At 42.2% G+C, this 21,689-nt stretch overlaps 1 protein-coding gene across 1 annotated transcript in view; it reads left to right on the plus strand.

Annotated features, from left to right (window-relative positions):
• LOC146811599 (transmembrane protease serine 9-like) overlaps nt 1-21,689 on the plus strand; it is a 452,993-nt gene that overhangs the window by 279,766 nt on the left and 151,538 nt on the right. The window contains exon 5 of the mRNA XM_085618580.1: nt 14,054-14,208. Within this exon, the coding sequence (XP_085474706.1) occupies nt 14,054-14,208 (155 nt within the window). The remainder of the gene's footprint in view (nt 1-14,053; nt 14,209-21,689) is intronic.

Genomic DNA, 21,689 nt, shown 5'->3' on the forward strand with positions numbered 1-21,689 from the left:
TTTGATTTGGTGCCCCGCTCTAAGCTGTGGGACTCACTTAAGGAAGTAGGGATGCCCCCTGCGATTTTAAATGTCGTCATTAAACTTCATGAGTCTAACTATGCCCGGGTTCGGTGGGGTCGACAGGGAGAGATAACAGATCGGTTTCCTGTGTCTAAGGGGGTACGGCAGGGCTGTGTTTTGGCCCCCACCGTCTTTTCTTTGTTTATAAATAATGTTATCTCATGCTTCTCTGAATATCCAACTGATGCCCCTACTCTTGCTGGTGTGAGGGTTCCACTTTTAATGTTTGCAGACGATACTTTAATTTTATCTAAAACACAAACAGATCTGCAACGAGCCCTCGATAGATTCACTTTATTTTGCAATGACCATGAACTTATAGTTAACATTGATAAGACTAAGTTCATGGTGCTGCATAAACATAAAAAATTGAAAGGCAGAGTTGTAATGAATGGTGCAACATTGGAACAAACTGACACTTTTACATACCTGGGCGTAACGATGAGTAAGAGGATGAATTGGAAGCCTCAGTTAGATTTGCTAACCCTTAGGCATAATCAGTTAGCAGGGGCCCTTCTAAAAGAGCACCGACTGTCTTACACCAACCGGTAGGTTCAGCACTTGCCATATACAATGGGAAAATCAGGGTTTCCATAATTTATGGTGCAGAACTTTGGGGCTTCAATAACCTAGGCCCCTTAGTCCTGGCGCAAAATAAGTTTTTGAGATCTTTGACTGGCCTTCCCCAATCATCCCCCCTCAAACCCCTATTTTTAGATCTGGGATGCACTTCCATTGAGGAGGCAGCCGGCTTTAGACCCCTCGCGTATTGGAGACGGCTTTGGACAACCCCTGAGTTAGTACCATATGCCATAGCAGTTAAGTACATCAGAGAAGCTGACATGTCTTCAAAAATCATTTGGCTGAAAAAAAATCAAAAGCACGCTGGTTGATATGGGGCTCGGGCACTTGTGGGAGGACCCAGAAGGGAATCAGTTTCCGTCTAAAAATGATTTTAAATCTCTTTATTGGGACATGGTCTGTCTTAAATCCCTGTCACTGGTGGATAGTGCATCCCTGACAGGCCTCTTTTTAGATCATAAGTAGGAACATTGGTTTGAGGCCTATTGGGATGTCATTACGAGACCCGGTGACAGGAAACTGTATCACCAATTTAGAGTGGGTACCCTCCCCCTTAAAACTTTTACTGCAAAGTGGGGAGATGGAGACACAAAATGTACTGTGTGTACATCTCAGGATGAGTCCATACTCCATGTATTGTTTGTGTGCCCCACGTATAAGGGTCCCCGTAATAAATGGATTAAGCCAATTTGCCGTAATATTGGCACAAGATCATCCCAAATAGCATTGCGTATTCTAAAGAAGGATACAAGGGAACCTGTAGTCATAGCTATGGCAAAAGTTTTGAGCTGGGCATGGGCCCTTAGAAGAAGTAGTTTGGTTGCTAATGCAGGCTCCATTTTGCATTAATGAAGTGAATAATAGTATGCTGGATGATTCTCCTCTGATGGACATGTGGGAATATTGTCTTTTCTTTTAGGTGGCTCACCTTTTTGATATAATTGTGCCTTGCAATGAATGTAACATTTTTCCTTTTTAATCTTTTTTTTTAATATAATGAATTAATCTTTTTTTAATAATAATCGAATTTATAAAGTGTGGTACACATGGTTTTATATAATGTTTTTATATGTGTCTCTTTTATGATTGAAAAATTATCGAATAAAGAAATTGAATTGACAAGTGAAGAACCAGTTATATTGGCCAAGAGAAGCAGCCAGACAAGTGTAGAACAAGTTTTTGTATAGCCTCATGGATGTTGGGTGCATGTTTTGGTGAGTGTCAGCGAGAAGATTTGGAAGGGGGAAATGGTTGATGTTTGCCTTTATTTCCTTGATTGGGTGGACTCATGCAATTGAAATCATGTTATACACTACCTGGTTGATTTATATTAATGGATTACCAGGTAAGTTCAAACTGTGGCAATAAGCGTGAGTCCCTTTGGAAGAGAAGAAAGTAGTGCTTGCTTATCTGTAGACTTTCTTGGACATTAAGATATACAATGTTGAGGAGAATTTGCCATATGCCCTTAGAAAATGTGATGACATTCTAGAGCCCACGGATCTTGCCTATTTCCTAAAACAGTCTTGCTGCACCAGTTGCAGCTCTTGGTTAGCGGGCCTAATTGTGTTCTGAGGATTATCCCAATCCATTAGTATCCATTTTTTCAGCTAGATTGCTTGTGCAATAGATGGACTGAAGGCAAAAGACCATAGAACAAGGCTCACAATTGAATATTGCAAAGATGTGTAATTTGGAAGGGCTCTTTGGAGGAGTTCATCTGGTTGATACTCTGGCATGGGTGGACCCTGTAACATCAGCCTCTGGCCAGTTCTGGGGAACACCATTGCATTCAGTTGTGACCTCTTAGCTGGCATTTTTTGTGGTTTGGCATGCAATGTTATCTTCTGTAAGTTATTTCTAAATGTTATCTTTCTTCAGGTATAGGTACCTCCCTATCCTGCAGTGGTATTCTATCAAAATGTATGTAGGTAATTGGCTTGATTAGCAGTAAAAGAGCCTAATGCCCACAGGTATTGCAAATAAGAAAGAGGCTGGGCATGTTGAGTTTAACAGGCTATGTCCTATTGAAGGCAAACCATGCATCTATCATGACTCTCTGAAACCCAGAAAAGGTGATGAGAGGAATGTATGCGATTTCAATAACCACTAAAAATAGCTTGGGGAGTATTCCAAACCATAGTTATTTTGTTCACTGTGCCACCTCAGTTTGGGACCCAGCCATATGCATATCAGTCTTGACCCTGCCCATCATTGGGACAGTCCAGCCTAAACTGCAAGGCCACGTCTTCAACAAACTGGAGCACAAGGAACGCAAAAGGCCTACAAACCAAGAATTGATTGGTTTGGGAAGCATCCATCTGTTTTGTGTTTCTCACCAGTGAAACCAATGAACCAGAGGATCCATGCAAACTGCCTGACCTTTGGGCAGGTGGCAAAGTCTTATGGTCTCAGTCCTGATGAATGGCAGCCATCATGGGTTAAATAAATGCATTTTAGTGCTATTGTCTGCATCATCAAACTAAAATGTTAATGTCACACATAATTACAGGTCCTTCGTTGTGCAGCCTGGTGCTGCAGCTCTGTGGGTTATATAAACTCAGCAACCAGTGCACTTGCTGTGCTGTCCCAGGAAGTTAGTATGAGCCGGGTCCAGATCAAGGAGAGATGTCTGGATGCTAAGGAAATCGGCAAAGCTGTTTACTTTGTCATTAATGGTCTCAGTGAGTCTTCCCAGATGGCATCTAGGTCCTGCCCTGACTTACCTCATGTCTAGCTCTACAGTTGTAGTGCTTGAGCCGTGATGTGTTTTTTTTGTTTTGTGCTGGAGGAGTTTGTTAGAGCAGATTGGAGCTTAGAACACCACCTCTGGAGAAGGGCTAGTGCTAGGTAGAGTTGAACAGACAGCAGTTCTCTAGCTTTTGTAGCTAGTGTGTCACTTGTTAGAGCTGCTCACCCTAGAACTAGGGAACCAGGTTGAATCCTGGCCTTGTATCAACATCATGTGACTCTAGGCAAATGACTTAATCTCCAGGGCCGGATGGGGTCCCACCGGATCTTTATAACTGTAACCCTGCTTTATGGGCCCCAGTCCTTTCCAACATCTTTAAGGCCGTGGTGCTTGGTCCACTTCCTGTCTCGTGGAAAGAGGCCATAGTGGTGCCCAGCTTTAAAAGGGGAGATAGAAAAGATCCAGCGTGTTATAGGCCAATCACCCTGATGGATGCTTGGGCCAAGGTCATAGGGAGAGTCAGTTTAGCCGGATTGCCAACTTGGGACGCTGAAAATAATATATTATCTAGGACTAATATGGTTTTAGAGCTGGTCGTGGAACAGTTGAGCAGTGTCTGAATTTAGCGCTAATAGTTAGTAAGTATATAAAGTCCATAAAGAGCTCAATACATTTGGCCTTCATAGACCTGTGGAGTGCTTTCAACACTATAAATTGAGAGAAACTTTGTGAGATGATGGGCGAGGAAGCCCTAGTTAATCTCCTTAGGAGGCTTCATTGGAACACAATAGTGAAAGTGCATTACTGCACTGACGGTGAATGCACAGAATCATTACCTTCAACTGAGGGCGATCATCAAGGGTGTATCCTATCCCCATTCCTCTTTCTTCACCCATATTAATAGTCTTGTATCCTTCCTTCTGTAGAAGCACTTGGATTTCCATAAGGTAGGCAACAGGTCTGTGTCCACTCTTCTTTACGCAGACAATGCTGTCCTCCTGGCCAGGACGGCTAACAGCCTGCAAAAAGCTATTGACGCTTTTGTGGAATTTATGTCTTCCTCGCAATTAAAAGTAAATCCTAAAAAATCTCATATAGTGGTGTGTGGCCCAAAAAGAACTAAAACTTAGACCTTTCATTTACAGGGAAATATTGTGGAAACTTTGTAGGTGCAGCCAGTTAATAGGGTGGTGAGGACTCTTTTTCGATTAGCAGCTAAGTTTGGGCAGAAAACAAGTCAAGAAATGTTAACAATTTATAAGGCAAACTGTATCTCGATAGCAACTTACGGTGTGGGGGTATGGGTTATGGGGACTGTTCTAAGCTCCAAGGGCCCAATTCACAAAAGTAATCTGAGACAAAATCTTAACTTTACGACTTTCGATATTCACAATGTTCCAATGCATAAAAGTACAAACATTTAAAATCCTTAAAATTCTAATCTTAAAACAATGAATTCATTAATCAGAACATCAAATCGAACCACTTAAAATATAGATTTCCTGAGTAAAATATGGAAACCAGTGTATTTTCACCTTTAAGCCCACTTCCATTCTACATCATAGAAATACCAACATTCAAAGACTCCAACATGCATATTGCAGTAAAAATGTATATAATGCCAGTTTTAAACAGTTAGTAAATTAATGAATCAAGCATCAAATCAACCGCATAAAATGCAGATTTCCTAAAAACAGTATGCCAAAAAATATATTTTCCCCTTAAAACCCACTTCCATACTACATCATATTTCTTATCACATTGCAACTGATTATTACAGTGGCTAATCCCATGGGCTAATATAGCCCAATACAGAGCATTTATCAAACAATTTAGGCAGGCCAATACATCAGTCATAGCTCATGATACAGTCATCTACGCTTTGATATAGTCCACAAAAAGGATGCAAGTGCATAACACACATATGGCACTGCCAGCTGTTGGATAAACCATTGAGCCGGCCCACATAGCCTTAAATTATATTTTCCTAAAAAAGGCACTAAAACATTTTTCTTTGAGGGGCATAAAAAGAACAGAAGAATAAAATATGCAAATTTGATTGGGCTGCCCTCCCATCACATGGGCAATGGGGTAGCTCATTCATAGAATAAATATCAGCAGGAAACCAAACATAAGCAGAATATAATTTAAACAAAACCTTATCAAAATATTGCTGTGCTGGGGACTCTGTACAAAAGTCAGATAGGCCTGCTTTTCCTTCTTCACAGAGGGCAACATGTGATACAAAGCTACAGTGCTTTTATTTTTGTTTTGCTCCCATCTAACCCAAGCAGCCTTTGTCGAGAAGATTTCTTTTAACTTAGCCTTCGGGAAGCTGACACTCATCGACGGGGAGTCAAACATGGGTCTAAGGCCTAAATCAGGCAGACTGCTTTCTATATATTTCAACCATGGTATCTTGTAGACGTGGAGTATTTTTAAACAATACTCAACTATCGCTTGGTTCAGTTGTACACTATCTCTTTACATATTGAGTGCCATAAGAACAATGGGGCCAATCTAATCAAATCCTCAAGATATGGTAAACCCAATTCACTGTGGTCAATATAATTCGCCCATGTACTGGGCAATGATAACATTGTCTTACAAAACGTATTTGGCCATAAATCTTGCATACTCCTCTTTGAGCTTCTGCAGTGCCAATGTAGTCTTGGCCAAAAGCACTGCATCATCTGCATAGAGGAGTATTGGGAGTGGGGATACCTTGACATATGGAACATCAATGACACTCTCTCAGTGCAACATCTAACCTATTTGTATAGCGAGGGAACAAGAAGGGAGCAAGGACACATCCCTGTCTCACACCTCTTTCAATATTAAACAATCTTGTACACTCCCCTTCTCTGCCATAATGGACACACTGCCTTATGAATGTAATAACAGGTGGATCTACTCCCATGGTTTCCATGATCTCCCATAATTTGCTGCAGATTACACAGTCAAATGCGGCAGAGCGATAGTCACATTTGTGACAATTGCAACAATCATTTTCTGTGCAGAGATACACAGCTATTGAAACACTGACATCCCCAACCAAGAGAAAAGAAAATGTTTTTTTTATTGGTGATGAGAGGGAAAGTGGCTGGCTGTGTGTCTGTAACTGAGAGAGAGCTTTGCAAAGGGAGTGACTCAATGAAGTTCATGCAGGAAGATAAGGTGAGGAGATAGTGGTGGAGAAGGAAATGATGCATGAGAAATGCAGATGGGGGATTTGATTAAGAATTGAAAATAAAAAGAGCATCCATGGCCAACATAATGAGAAACATGATGTGAAGGGGAAAATAGGAATAATTGAGGCACTCTGATGACCAGTACCCCTTCCACAGACCTAGTAATGCTCAATTCACTATCTAATATTCTCAAAATGTAAACATTTTCAATTTTAATTATTCACAACACAATCATTTTTATTGTTAATTCATTTGATACTCCTAGCAAGCACAGGCAACACCAATAGTTCTGGCTTGTTTTAGGCATATGTTCATTGTTGTGTGATATGTCTGGATACTCCTAGAGAAGCACTCAAATACTAGTCAGTGCTTTGATTTCACACAAAAGTGTCACTTGAAGAGTCACACATTTGACAGTAGACTGCCACCCAACTTAAACCATATAAGTGCCACACATAAGCAATCTGAAACCGTGGCAGTTATGGGCTGATTTGCCAAAGAAAATGAGCAGAAGTGAATTAACCCATTTCTCTGGTTCACCTCTGAAGTCAATAGGGGTGTTTTTTCTAGTCCAGTTTCACTCAGACGGAAACTTATAAAAACAGTCAGATATTTGTATTCTGTGTAATACTTTGCAATAGTAATCAGAGGGTTTCATTTAGAGCATTGTGGACAGCCCACCATCTGAAGTAATTTGTTCTGCCAATCTGACCAGACTACCAGCGTCATATTTAGAGATCTGTCCAATGGAGATTCCTGTTCCTGGGCATCAATGAGGTTCCTCTAATGGTCCTGTAAGCTTGTTGCTGAGCTGCTTAGCACAGTCTCTCAAATGGGGAAGTTTATTTTTGAAAAGCAAAACAGCTAACAACCCTGACAGCCTGGAAGTTTTCTTCCAAGTTGTGGGGGTCATTTTTAATATTTGTAAGTTTCAGTGGTGTTCTCAAACTGAAAGAACAATACATTAGACTGTCAGTTCTAAATAGAGAGGACAGCCTGAAGCACCATCACCGAAAACCTTAAATCCATCAGGCCCTCAATGAAGGGCTGGCAGAGCCAGAGGGCAAGGGGAAGGTCTTCCAAAATCTAAAGAGCGAGGTGTACCATCATTTTTTTGGACATGGTATGCCAAATATTGTGGTAAACACTGTTGCAAGGGTGGATACAAGGTCTAGTAGTTCAAGAAGGCAGGCTGTCCTCTAGTCAAACATATCCAATAGTATCACCCATTACTTTGACCATGGGGATTTCAATGCTGTGGTCCTGTCTCAAACCAGATTTCTGGATGTTCAGGAGTGAGTGCATGGCAGTTCTTAAACTGGGTTTCAACACACCTTTCCATAATTTTCACCCTGAACGGAAAGCTTGTAATTGGGAAATTATTTCAAAGGAGTTCATGATCTGCATCAGGTTTCCCTATTCAATAGTGACAAGTCAGATTTTAAAGGAGTCTTGGAGACAGCCTTGGATGAGGGAGGCATTGAGGCTCTCATTTACAATATTTGGGTGCAGTGCAGCACTGCAAGCCTTCCTACTGAGCTGCCCAATGTAAAAAGAAAAGGGCAGGAATGCACCATATCTATGAGATATGGAGTATTCCAGTCCTCTTTCACAGCGATGGTGCACAAATGGCTATCATGCGCCAATGCAGACACTCTTGCACCATGGTGCAAGGGTGCCTGCATTGAAATCAGGTTGTTTTATTAGAGCCCAGACTTTGAATGATGTGTTTCAGCCAGCTACTTTACTGAGTTGCTTGCACATAGAAGGAACAAATGTCATATGGAGAATGCCTGTAGTTGATCAAATGGCCTACGAGCAAAAGTGGGAAGCTCTGACCAGAAGGTATGTGTTCGAAATAGAACAGTAGCTTCAGAAATTCAAAGGAAGCAAGAAAGCAGATGTTTCATTTGAAATCTGGATACTCATGGTGAGTTACATGATTGGAATCAGTGGGTGTAAGCGATAGAGGCTAAGGAATTTCATGCCCTTAACCAGTTGATGGTGACTGAGCTCTTACCTAATTATGGAATGCCGGTCTGTCTTAATTGAAAAGGATCCAGAGAAGCTTGCAGTGTTGGTCAACATGTCAATAACTAACAGGATTAACAAAGGGCTGGAACAACATGGCTCCAAATCAAAGAGATAAAGGGACTCTCAGCAAACTGGTTCGAAATTGGAGCTATGTGCTAGGTCAATTCTCAAGGATTCAAGGAATGACACAGACAAAAATTGGGTTGCAAGTCGGGAACAAAAGAAAAAGCCAGGGCAAAAAAGTTCTTCCAAGCTCATAGTGATTACTTTTTCCAGGTGTCGCATATAGGGGTACTTTAAAAGGGACTGTTAGGTGAATGATCCCATACCAGTTGCAACCAGCACAGCAAGTGTATTGAATATGACCCAAGACGGCCCTGTTACACTCATCCTTATTGCAATGGAAATTTAGGAAAAGGACCCAAATACTCTTAAGCACATCCATCCAATACTTGTGGTTGTTTTAGAGGCTACTTTCTATGGCAGGAATGTTCCTATCTGAGGGATACAGGTGCTTACTGGACTATTATCAAGAGGAAGTATCTCAAACCCGAGGAGGTTCCCCTTTGTGCCAATGCAACAGGCTTACTATCCAATAAAGATAATGTGGGGTCCCAGATTGCCTGAGTTGAAATAGAAATCAGTGGTAAGGGTGGCATGGTTGATGTAGGGGTGAGATAGAAGCAAGGTGCTGGATGACTCCTGGGCAATGGTTTGATTGCTTCTGATTAAGTAACAGGAACAGGAGCCTACATGAGTTGGACCACATCAGCTATGTTAAATAGAGCACAGACTGCATGTCTGTCTTAGGAAAAGACTAGGGCTATCCCAGATTTTCAAAGACCAAAGAAAGGTAGTGAGCGGATCAGGGCAGACTCTGAAAAGGCATAGTCTGTGGCATCCATCGCCACTACTGCAAAGGGAAAGAAGCAGAAGACACACACACCTGGCCAGGTGTTGGGGTCATAATCACTACCAGAGCTGCAGGGTATATTAGTGACTAGAGTACCTACCCAGGAGAAATTTTAAAGGGCACAATTTGAATTCCCTACAATTGTGGGGCTACATAACATAGCCCAGAAACAGGTCAGCTAGTGAACGATTGGGTGGTATTATGTTGGGTGGGAGATTGAACTGCTGTTTAATGAGCCTGTGAATCTGAACCAGGAATTTGCAAGTGCTTCCCCTGGTGGACAGACATGTCTTGTTTTCACTGGCTCAGAAGGTGCCCTTGCAGACCACTTGGATATAAAAATGAGCCAGGTATGTTTGACTCTTTGTTCTATTGGCAAGGGAAGTAAAGAGACACAGAGCGAATCTCCAGGACCTGTCATACTTGCAAACTGAGTGGCAACTTAGGAAGTAAGACCACAACATTGTTAGTGCCACTGTCACTAGTAGGATTTCTATTTGAGCAGGTGGGCATTGACATTGTTGGTCTGTTTGGCTCCCATTAGAAGCAAACAAGCAGTATCTCTTGGTTGTAGTGGATCATGCCATCAGGCATCCAGTGATGATACATCTGAGTAGTAGACTTTGAAGGCATTAGCTGGGGCACTCCTAGGGATATTTTCCTCTAACGAGTTGAACTACCTTCTGACTGAATCTTATGTTGCCACAAAAGTGCATCCAATGAGCCTGGACCAGAATCTTTCAATTAAAAAAATTGTACATAGATACGTTATGAGCTGCCATGCCATTTGAGATTCTGCCCATCTCTAACCTAACACATACTTGAGCTGTCGATTTACCCACAACTAAGAGTGAACATAGATGGTTACATTATGTGGTATTCAAAATATTATACGTTGCACCAATAAACACCACTGCATCATATGACTTATTTGGGGCTTATTCAATTCAGAAGGCTCCTAGCAGTGGAACAAGCAAAGATATCCTCCATTGTATAAATTAAAGCACCTTAAATCCACAGTCACTAATGAACTTTACCCTATTCGTATTACATCTGGGGTGTGCAATTTAGAGTTGCATTTATTTGTACCCAGAGGTAGTCATACTGTTGGGCTGCTTCAATTTGGGATTTGCTCAACATTTGTTGAATTTCATGAAACCTCCACCAATCTTCATTATTTTAGTCTTCCACAGTTAATCTGAAGGAAATTGCTGCTGTTGTATTCACAAAGTACTGAAAATAGACACAATAGCCCAGTTGACGCCTGACCTACAAGTATCTGGTTGCCAGCCTGTATATACGTGATGTGCATCTATTACTCACTTTTGGGAATAACACATACAGTGAGACATGGAAGGCCTGACAGATACAAATTGAAAAAAGGTTGGGGTATTGCCACACTCCTTCTTTGAACCATTATCAGTGAATATCTCCCTAGAACATGGCCCTCCCATACTTAAACTAACCATGACCAATATGTTGGCATAGAGGGACTTGAGGAGCTTTAGTAACAAGCAACCACAAACTTTGACCATATTAAAATTACAAGATTTGATAATTGCTTTAGTTTCCTTCAGAATCAGCTGATACTGCAAAGGATAAAAAAGCAGGAACTCCTAGAGTTAAATCATTCTAGTTAAGGGAGGCAGATGTTTTGTTATGGAACAAATGTTGCATGGTGAACAGTGTGAAACGTGTGAGACAGAGTGCTGCAATGTCTACTTGGTATGCTACCAGAGTATCAAGTTTTATATATTGTGCTACAAACATATCCTGCCCAGAACATTGACTACAAACATATTTTGAAGGTACAGATTTACTATTCATAACTCCATGTATATGTATACCTTGATGATATATGCATCTTTGTGGTATGCGGATGTGGAGCTAAGCATAAACCTATGATTGACAGATATACTTATTGTAGCAATATTTTGATAAATGGTATTGTGACTACAATAACTTTTGGTGTGATATTTTTATACTCAATATTTTAAGCTCTACAGCTGCATGTTAGTGTGGTGATCCCAAATTGGTGTTTTACTTAATTTCTTTTGGAAAAACAAAGCAAAAAAAGAAAGTGGGAAAATAAACTTCTGTCATTAAAGGAAGCCTCTTCTTTCAATGTGCACTTCAGCAGCATGCCAGTGAAGGAGAGTCTAATTAGATCAAAATCTGTTAATAGCCCTGCCCTTCTCTGCACCATTATACTTCACCTCTCCTAATTCTGCTCTTTCAGCCCTCTGTGTGCTAAAGCTTTTTTTCTGCACTATAAAACTTTAGAATTTTCCCTCCTATTATCATGCCCCATGGAACTGGCTCCCAAGGTCCCCGTTGTCCAGTATCCCTTACTGGAAATCCTAACCCATGACTGTCCTTATGCCCACATCCTACCCTCCTCTAACACGTTTCCTTTTTTAATTCATCATTCCCCATATCGCCTTCATACCAATAAATCATACCCTCATATCAAAAAGCTTCCTCATACACCAAGTCATCATCCTGTCTTTTCCATCTCCTTCTCCCAGATCACTTGTACCCAACCTTTCCCCATCATCCACATCCCAACACACAGGTTTACTTCTTGCCTCAATGTCGATGTTAGGTGGGCTATCAAGGAAGTTGCTCACTTCCAGGTGCCACACCAGATCGACCCAAGCCTGCTGAAATATTCCTCAAGACGCTACACATCTGCTTCTGATTTCCAATCACCATGCCGCTATTCTCGTGGGGCAGATCCAAACATCCTTGGGTCCAATGAGTTGGTCAAGACCCTCTAGATTCCAAATAAAAAAATTATCTCATCAGCCTCAATCTATAATCACCTGCTCTCCTTATGTTCCCCCTCCATTCCCCAGTCAGACTCCCTACCTCCCCCAGTCATACCCCATTCCCCAACCAAGCTCCTTACTCACATGCCCATAGTCATCTCCTCTGCCTACTGCCTGTACTAATACTGCCCCACTATTACTCCCACCTCTCTTCAGTCTTCCTTTGCTCCTAGGCTCGTCCATGTTCACCTTGTTCCACTAGTTCTCTAGCTATAGAGCCATGCTAAGACTTTTATAACGCCCGAGTTTTCACTAAGAATCCTTATCCTGTCTCTAGCTGCAGAGTACCCAGTGCTTCCCTGCAGTACAACCTGCTGGCCAAATGACAGCAGCACACCCTCTGCTATGACTCCCCTACAGCTCCTGCAATCCTCTGTCCAGGGTCCCCTTCACCGATTCTGCTATAGTCCTGTCTTTCTTTTCCTTGCTGCACTCCTGCCACTTCTGCGGCTGATGAGAAGTGCTGCCGATTTCAAATTTTCTCCAGGCTTGGTCTTTCATGCTGTCACCTGACCTTGCTTCTCCTTCCCTTCAGTCAATTTGGCCAAGGTGGCATCCACCCTGATGGGCTCGCTCCAGCCTAAGGGAAATGACTGATACAACTATACTTCCTTCTGTGGGTTCAAAACAGAGATCTGGACTGCAAGCCTGCCTCTTACCCCCTGCCACCTCCCTTGCTCTGAACACCAGCCTCCAGGTGAACTGCTAAATCTCATGTGCAGGATGCAAGAACAAGCTTATATTTCCTCTGCCAGACAAATAGCAACATTTCTAAATGGACTTCTAGAGCCTGCTACCACCTATCCACACTGACTCTTGGCACTGACCGGGTTAACACCTCCCCACCCCAAGCCTCCCACAACTCTCTCAAGACTTGCTTTACTAGATCCCTAACCACTGCAATGCCTCTTGCCTTTACCTGACTAACTTACCACCTGCCCCATACTAGACAAACCAATCGATATTTCTCCAACTTGACTCGCCTACCTTCTTACTCCAGCCTACCTCAGCATTTAAATCTTTTACTGTCAATTAGGTGCACAAGCAAAGGCAAGAACACATAATCCCTCCTCTAGACACAAACAAAACCTTAATTTATGGATAACCAATCCCCTGGACAGTAGACTCTATAGTCTTTTGCCTGCCAACTCAACCCACCATAAAAAGCACTGGAGAGAATAGGCAAGCCCAAATAGCTTTATGGCTATTTAAATTGTAAATCTCTGCACAGAGTGGCTACTGTACTCAATAAAAAGTCATGCCTTGTCATCATTAGTTTTCCTTCTGTTTAATGAGCAAAATCTTCTGACCTACAGAAGATTATGCACCTGTCTAAGAGGGATGTGGGGTTGAATGTGCTGATACATCTTTTATAATGCAGCAAAATCTTGCACTTTGACCTATGAACATCTTGTTATCCCTATCCTTATCCTATCTATCTTTCAGCAAAAGTTGAAGATCTGGCCTTTTAGTAAGACACTATTGGCAGTCAAGTGATATAACCAAGTGCTGTACCTCACGTAATTCATTTACCCACTTACTCTGTTATCCAATGAATACAAATGCAATTTCTCTCACTCGAAGAAGAAAAAATGCACTTCAATGAACTGCGATACTTAAATAAACATGCAAAGTGAAACAGAAAAACCATTGCTAAACACAGGGTTGCAATATAAAGTCTACATAGAGAATAATATAGTGAGACTGTAAGCCCATTTACATTCATTTGCATTTTTTCTGTATTTAGTGGATCTTCCAGACCCCAAGACACTCCAGGAAGTACAAGTCCCAATCATTGATCAATCGGTCTGCAGCGCCCTGCACTTGGTTGGAGCAAACAGTGGCATAAAAAATGACATGCTGTGTGCGGGGTATCTTGAAGGTGGAAAGGATTCCTGCTCAGTAAGTGTTGCAAGACAGTCCTTTTAACAGCATTGCAACTGGCATTGATTGAAGGACTGTGAGGGAAGCAAGGCCTCCAGTCCACAGTTGTCAGATGCTGATATTTTCCACAGGAGCAGATTAACGCTAGCTCCCAATGCCATTCCCAATCATGCAGACTGCTCACAGTTTCCTAATATGGATCAAGTCAACACATATTGGGGGTAATGGGGAATGGGATAGTGGATAGATTGCTCTTTGACTTCTGTTGAGTTTTCTTACATGTGGTTCAGCCTTTGTTTAGTCCTGTTCTATTTAGCACCAGCAACTTCATACATATATTTAAACTTACTCTAATATCTAGGATGTATAACGCTATACACTTATTTACATATTTTCTATAGAAACACTATGCAACTTAAAGATGTACATTGAAGACATTAGCCTCTCTTCTGATGTTGAAATCAATTAGCAAACAATGGAAACGTGAAACACGTGAATTAAAAAATAACTCTTAACAAGTGCACTAATTTTGCAGCCCATCGGCTCCCTGTTAGACTGTCCCAGAAGAGCCCAGCGCAAAATCCTTGAGATGTCTCAAGGCGAGTTGTTCTCACAAGAAGTCTGAAAGAAAAGAGCTCACCTTATATCAATGAGAGATGGAAGGCAGCCCAGAGACAGGGTGCACAAAATGAAAAGCTGCCTCTGACTTCTTCTCAAGTTTCGCTCAAGGGAAATAATGATAACGGGAAGCCTGAGTGGGATGTTAGGAAGAAGAGGGAGGGAAGATTAAATGGGGATAGACTGCCCAAAGAAATGAGGAATGACTGCTACATTTCAGAGATGATGTGGTGCAAATGTAAGACACTGCTCAGTCGGAAAACTCTGTTAAATGAAGTGCGCAATGGAAGGCTTGCTCGTCCAAAATATTAGGGGGCAGATTTACGTTTCCTGGCGCATCCCTGCAAATCAGCGGGGATGCGCCAAGAAACTTGCGACACGCATCTCAATCCTTGTGCCAGCACGGACGAGCCGCATTTACAATGCGGTGCATCATGGCGCAAGGAAATGCAGATGCGTGTCGCATCTGCTGCCGTAAGGTTGGCGTAGTGCTGGAGTTGTGTCGTGGGCGCGACGCAACTCCAGCACTGTGCCAACCCTGCCTATGTCTAACATGGTGCATCAAGCCTTACGCCTGCTTCAAGCAGGCGCAATGTTTTGACGCAGGGGGGTCGGAAAAGTGACTGAGTGAAATCTTGTAGATTTCACTCAGCCACTTTTCCGAGGCGTTCCTGCGTCGGAACGCCCCCCCCGCGCCAAAACGCCCACATGAAACCTGACACAGGTTTCATGTGACGCAGGGCTTTACAACATGACGCATCTCCCTAGATGCATCACGTTGTAAATACCCCGCAGCATGGCGCTGGCTTTACACCGCCGCTGCGTCACAGAAGTGACGCAACGGCGGCACAAAAGTGTCGTACGGGGCTTGTAAATCTGCCCCTAGATGAGCAAGCATCGCAAGATGTTGGTCCTAAAGCTAACGGTGTAAAGCGGCAGCCATCTTTGAAGGTCTCACGGTGTCATCTTCTCCACAGATGTTTCCATTTGTTTGAAAAGGGTATCTGAATCCAAACTTGTAACTTATAAGGGAACTCAAAATGCTCAATAACACTACCGCTATATTACTCTCATTCCTGACAGTACCCCCTTTCAAAGACCAGTTCACCGGCTGTGGGTTTGATCAATTCAACTTATAAAAAGATCTATTTAGTCAGGGGACATGAACAATATCAGAGGGTTCCCAGGAACTGTCTTTGGGCCCATAACCTTTCAAATCGGTTAGGTAATAGACTCTTTCTTTGACTTTCTTATATTCAAGTATTCTCATGACTTCGTATTCTGTATTACGATAATAGAGGAGTTGGGTGGACACTTTTTAAGAAGGGAAGCTTGAAATACTGGGTGAATTCTAGAGTTTGAGGCATTTTTAAACACAGTTACTGAACACATAATTTGTTGTACTAGATAACGGTCTACGAATTGTGGCTGAAATGTCCTGTTTTCTTTTAAGCATAAGTGATGGGTGGATAACCAAAATTATCTCCCACCGTGTACTCTATGGCTCCTTTTGTTTTCCTGTAAGCCTGTGTCTTATACATTTCCTTAGCCTTTTCTACGTTTTTCTTAGCTGATTTGTGGATGAATTATAGGTATTGGATCAAGTACTTCAATACTGGTATCTCCCAATTTCCTTTACCAATAAAGGGGCCAAGATGTCTTCCATAATTCATGAAGAATGGCGAAAAATCTCTGAAAATATTTTCATGTTATTATTGTATGCACATTCTCGTGGCCCATAATAGCTCTGCCCATTAACACCTTCATTATCTAGGAGAGCCTCAAATATTGCTCTAGTCCTTGGTTTAGTTTGTTCTTTCTATTTGCCCTTTCATTTTAGGACAATAACTGGTTGAATGGCTAAACTAAATTCCCAATTCCTTCATTAAGGCGCTCCAAAAACATGAAAGGAATTGGAACCCTATGTCATAAATTACCACCTGCTTGACACCATGACCCCTAACTATGTTTTGACTAAACAATTGTGCTAACTCTCTGGTACTGGGAATCATTTTTAGAAAAATTAAGTGACTTATTTTGGTGAAGGTATCCATGAATACTAGGATCATATTATAACCTTGTCTGGAAGGTAAGTCGACAATCAACTCCATTATTCCAGTATGCCATAGGTGAGGGGCTACTAGCAAATGTTTTAAGTACCTTTTTTCCCCCAGTATCTCTTTATTGGTTTTTGTTACATCGAGCCAGGCAATGATACAGAAATGGAAAGTTTGCATAAGAATGCATACATGACATATAATCACTTGCCAAAACTTGCTTAGGATATATAAACTGATGTACAATCATGTTACGTATTTGTCAACAGAAGATGCATAATAGAAAATCTCAAACACAATCCACATACATCATGCTAGAAACCAGTGGGAGAAAAAGGAAATTAAGCATGCAGCATGAAAAAGAAGGGGTTACCGCTCTTACTCAATGAACAAACTTAACAACCATAAACATGAGAACTCAGTGGATAGTCTAGGCCATGTGATGACTAAATGCACTACTTTACTGTGGCACAGTAAGTTGATCAAAAACAAGCCATTTGCACTCCATGTAGTCTCATTGTGTCTTGTATGTGGGTTTTTCCTCCATACGTGGGCACTTATCTTGTACCTCCTTGCACCCAGTGCGATCGCAAGGCATGGCAGTATCTGCTCCCTACATGTGGCGATGTGATCCCTGTGCCATGGGAGGACTTTGTTGCAACTCGTGTATCTGACATCCCATGCATTGGGGGGGTTTACCATCCATTCTGGATGCTAGTGCTTTTAGATAAGTGCCCCATAAATCACTCTGCAGTCCCCCAAAACCCTGCACGTGCAGTGTGCCCAAGGGTCGCTCTCTGTTGTAGCCCATTTACAGAGATCCCGCAAGCACTGTCACATGAGGGGCATAGCCAATGACTTCCACACCATTATGATCTGTCTCTTAGCTAAAATATACACCAAGGATATAAATCATGCTACATATTTTGGCCCAGATTTAGATCTTGGTGGGACTCCCATCATCCCTCCGTGGCAGCATTTACTCCGTGAAGCTGACGGATTTCCGCCCGCTCTATTTAGATGTGTGTGTCTGATCTTCCATCCGTTTCAACAGAGTGTGGCAGAGTTCTCTGCTGGTTAACATTTATGCCGTTGCTGAGCCTATTTAGATTATTCAGTTGTGGCATTGTCCCAACGGCGGATTCCTGTGGGTTTTGGATGGATTCTAGCATCACACACCTGTGTTTTGGCTAATTGCTTTCACCTGCATACCATACTATAAAATGCATTCCATTTCAGACTATGATCCTTTCCCATTTTACTGCAGCAGAACACTGTTGATGAGAACTTTTTCAGGGATGTCAGGTTGTTTTTGCTCTCTCTGTTTTGTGTTAATTTTTTCTATTTTAATTGTTTTCTTGTGGGTTTAATGGCAGGGAGGAGAAATACCTGTTTTATTGAGGGAGAACTATCACTCATGGTGGATGAAGTTATTAGGGTAGAGCCACAATTGTTTGGAGCCCGAGTAGAAAATACAACAATAGCTCAGAAAAGGCAAGTGTCGGTCAGAATAGTTGACAGAGTGAATGCTGTAGCAAGCAACCTGCACACACAGTAGGAAATTAGGAAGAGGTGGAGCAACCTGCGGGGGAGAGTGCATTCCCTGGCCTCCAAGCGTCACCTGGAGGCCCAGAGGACTGGTAGTAGTTCTCCCAGCCCCAACTTGCGACTATATCGCTGGGTGGAGAACGTCTTGCAGATCCTACATCCTGAAGGCTTGACAGGAATCCCCGGTGGAGTTGAGACTGCTAAGTTATGCTTTTGAATATTTCACTAAGCCTAAATAACATTTTTGCTTTTCATTTCGCTTTTGGTAATGCGATTTGCACCTTTTTTAAGCATACAAACATATATATAATATTGTTGCTGTTTAGAAATGTTAACATTTTTGTTGTTTTTCTCATTTTACTCATTGTCAAAATGTGTATTTTTCTCCATGTGTGTTTTTTTGCCTTGTTTGTTTGTTTGAATGTCTTTTGTTGAATGTAAGATTAAAGGTTTCCATTTCCATTAAATTTGACATGATTTTCTGGCACTTGTAAGTCTTTTCATCTAGTAACATTATTCATAGATGTGTTTTATATTGTAAATGCCTGTTTATTTCTACTGCATATTTTTACTAGGTATGTTTAAGTTATAATTTTGCAAGTGCTGTTAATGTTTAATAGTTATGACCACAGCTACCATGATGCCTTTTTTATTTTGTTAAAATAATATTGGAATGCTATTTTGGCCATTCTCTCTTTTCTTTCACATTTTCACATATGGTAAAGTGTTATACATCTCTCGATCTTTATTTTATGCAATGTTTTGAAATGTGTTTTTGTTAACCCCTTCAGCGCGGCGCGGATTACCGCGCTGTGCTGAAGGGTTCGTGCGCGGGCGGGGCCATGACAGAGCGGTTCCGTCATCCGCACAGCGCAACTGATGCGCATGATGGAACTGCTCCGTCATGCGCATCGAAGGGGTTAAATGTTGTATGTTGTCATTTACTGGTTATTTTATTGAATAGATGTTATGTGTTTCCAAATCAAAGTTTGTTTACTTAAAAATGTTAATGTAAGTTAATTTGGATGCTAAATAAAAGTTTTTTTTTTTAATAAATGTACATTGCAATATTTATCTGATGACTAATATCATTCTAAGTTATTGAATGTTTTGGTATACTTTATGTATACTTTCTAATTTTTTTCCATTTCAGGGCATCATTTTACCTACTGTTAGAAGTAATTTTGTGTGGAAATTGAACTGTTTTTGCAATTTTCGGACCTTGCCTTTTTTGTAGGGTTATGATTATACCCAAACGATTTTCCTTCTTCCTTCTATTTTTCTGACCTTTGTGTTGGCTTTAGCACTCTGGTCACTTTATCACTGCTAATCAGTGCTAAAGTGCATATGCTCTCTCCTCTAAAACACAGTGAGATTGGTTTCTCCATGATTGCCATATTTGGTTTACTAACACGTTCCTAGAACAGTGCAATGTGTGTGCCCAGGGCCTGTAAAATCGAATGCTGCTAGTGGGCCTGCAGCACTGATTATGCAACCCACATGAATAGCCCTTCAAAGATGTCTCAGGCCTGCCACTGCAGCTCCTGTGTGTGCAGTTCTAAACTCCCATTTCGACCTGGCAAGTTCACCTACTTGCCAGGCCCAAACCTTCCCTTTTATTACATGTATGGCACCCCTAAGGTATGCCCTAGGTAACCCCATGGACAGTGTGCAGTGTATTTTAAAGGTAGGAAATGTACTTGTGAATCGTCCATGTCCTGGTACTAAAAAACTGTTACATTTATTTTTCGCTACAGCAAGGCCTATCTCCCCCATAGGTTAGCATTGGAGCTGCCTTGTAAAATCTTACAAGTGTATCTTCCAATTGGGAGCAGGGAGACAATTGGAGTTTGGTGTCTCTGGACTCACAATTTAAAAACACATCCGTGAGTAAAGCTGTTTTTAAATTGCAGGTCTGAAAATGAACTTTTAGAAGATTGGCATTTTCTTACTTAACCTTTCTGTGCCTTTGTCTGTCCCTAGTATACATGTCTGGGTTGGATCACCATTGGGCTTTGTGAATTCACTCAAGACAGCGACACACAAAGGAAGGTGTGGTTTGTCCTGCATATCCTGATGGCCTATCACCAGGCTGAAGAGCCTTCCTTAGCTGAAGTGGTGGGAGGAACTGACACTTGCACCTAAATAGGGCTGTGCCTGTTCCCCCGTAAAGATCTGCATACCCCCTTGTAGTGTGTCCAGAGTCAGGGCAAGGAAGGGCAGCTTCTTGCGCACTACACAGACCTTTCTTTGAAGTCTCCCTGCTTCAAAGTGAAAAATGGGTATAAGTACTGAACCTTCAACTCCATAAGCTTGGAACACTTCGGGACTGAGGACAGTCTGCCAAGAAGAAGAGGTGTTGTGCTGCCAGGAAGACCTGCCACTTTGCTGTTTGCTTAGCTATGTTGACCTGCTGCCTGCTGCTTCTGTTCTGAGAGTGAGAGGAATGGCCTTGGCTCTCTACATCCTGCTTTCAAAATGTTCTCCAAGCGGCTTGAGTTGAGCGTGCCTCCTGTTGAAAGTCTCAGGGCCATCAAAGAATTCACATGTAGCATCTGGGCTTGTCTGCTGAGAGCCCAACTTGCCAAGTCGTACCAAATCCAGTTCCTGGGCCCTTGGAACTGAGTTTCAGTGCTACAAGAAGAAACCAACACCAAGTGACTTTTGAACTGGTGCCTGTCTGGAACTTTGATGAGGTGCCACTGCCTGCACCTAAGCCGTGGTGCCCGCAGTATACAACAAAATGACTTACAACGCAGGCTCCGACGATGCTGCAGTGCATCTGAAGAACCGCCACTGCAAGAGTCCCAAGCACCTCGCCACCGATGTCCGTGACATGCCGCTCCAATGCCACAGCTGTGGCCTAGTGGTCCAACCTCAATGCCAAGTCCAAAGCCTCGTTACTTGACCTCCATCATCACTGATACCACTGAGGAGGAAGGAAGTGCGGTGCCATATCTGTGACCAACGCATCACTTCCCCTGTGACTTGCATTGTTTTGGGCATTAGAGATTCATTGACCCTGCACCGCCTCCAGGAATCGGTGCCTCACTTGCTACAGTGATGCCTCACCTTCTTTGCACAATACACTGTCCCCGTGCGCCATTGTGCCAATGAACCTGTCCAGCCGTAAGGAACCAACGCATCACCTGCTTTCGCTATTCCTCACCTCCCCTGCACCGCACATCAACTTTGATTTTAGACACATCCAAGGTACTGTACTGGTGTCTGTGTGACTTCTGTATCCGGCCCGCATTCCCTCATGGTCAGGCTGAA

This window comes from Triturus cristatus, chromosome 7 (assembly GCF_964204655.1).
Source record: "Triturus cristatus chromosome 7, aTriCri1.1, whole genome shotgun sequence".
Lineage (NCBI taxonomy): Eukaryota > Metazoa > Chordata > Amphibia > Caudata > Salamandridae > Triturus > Triturus cristatus.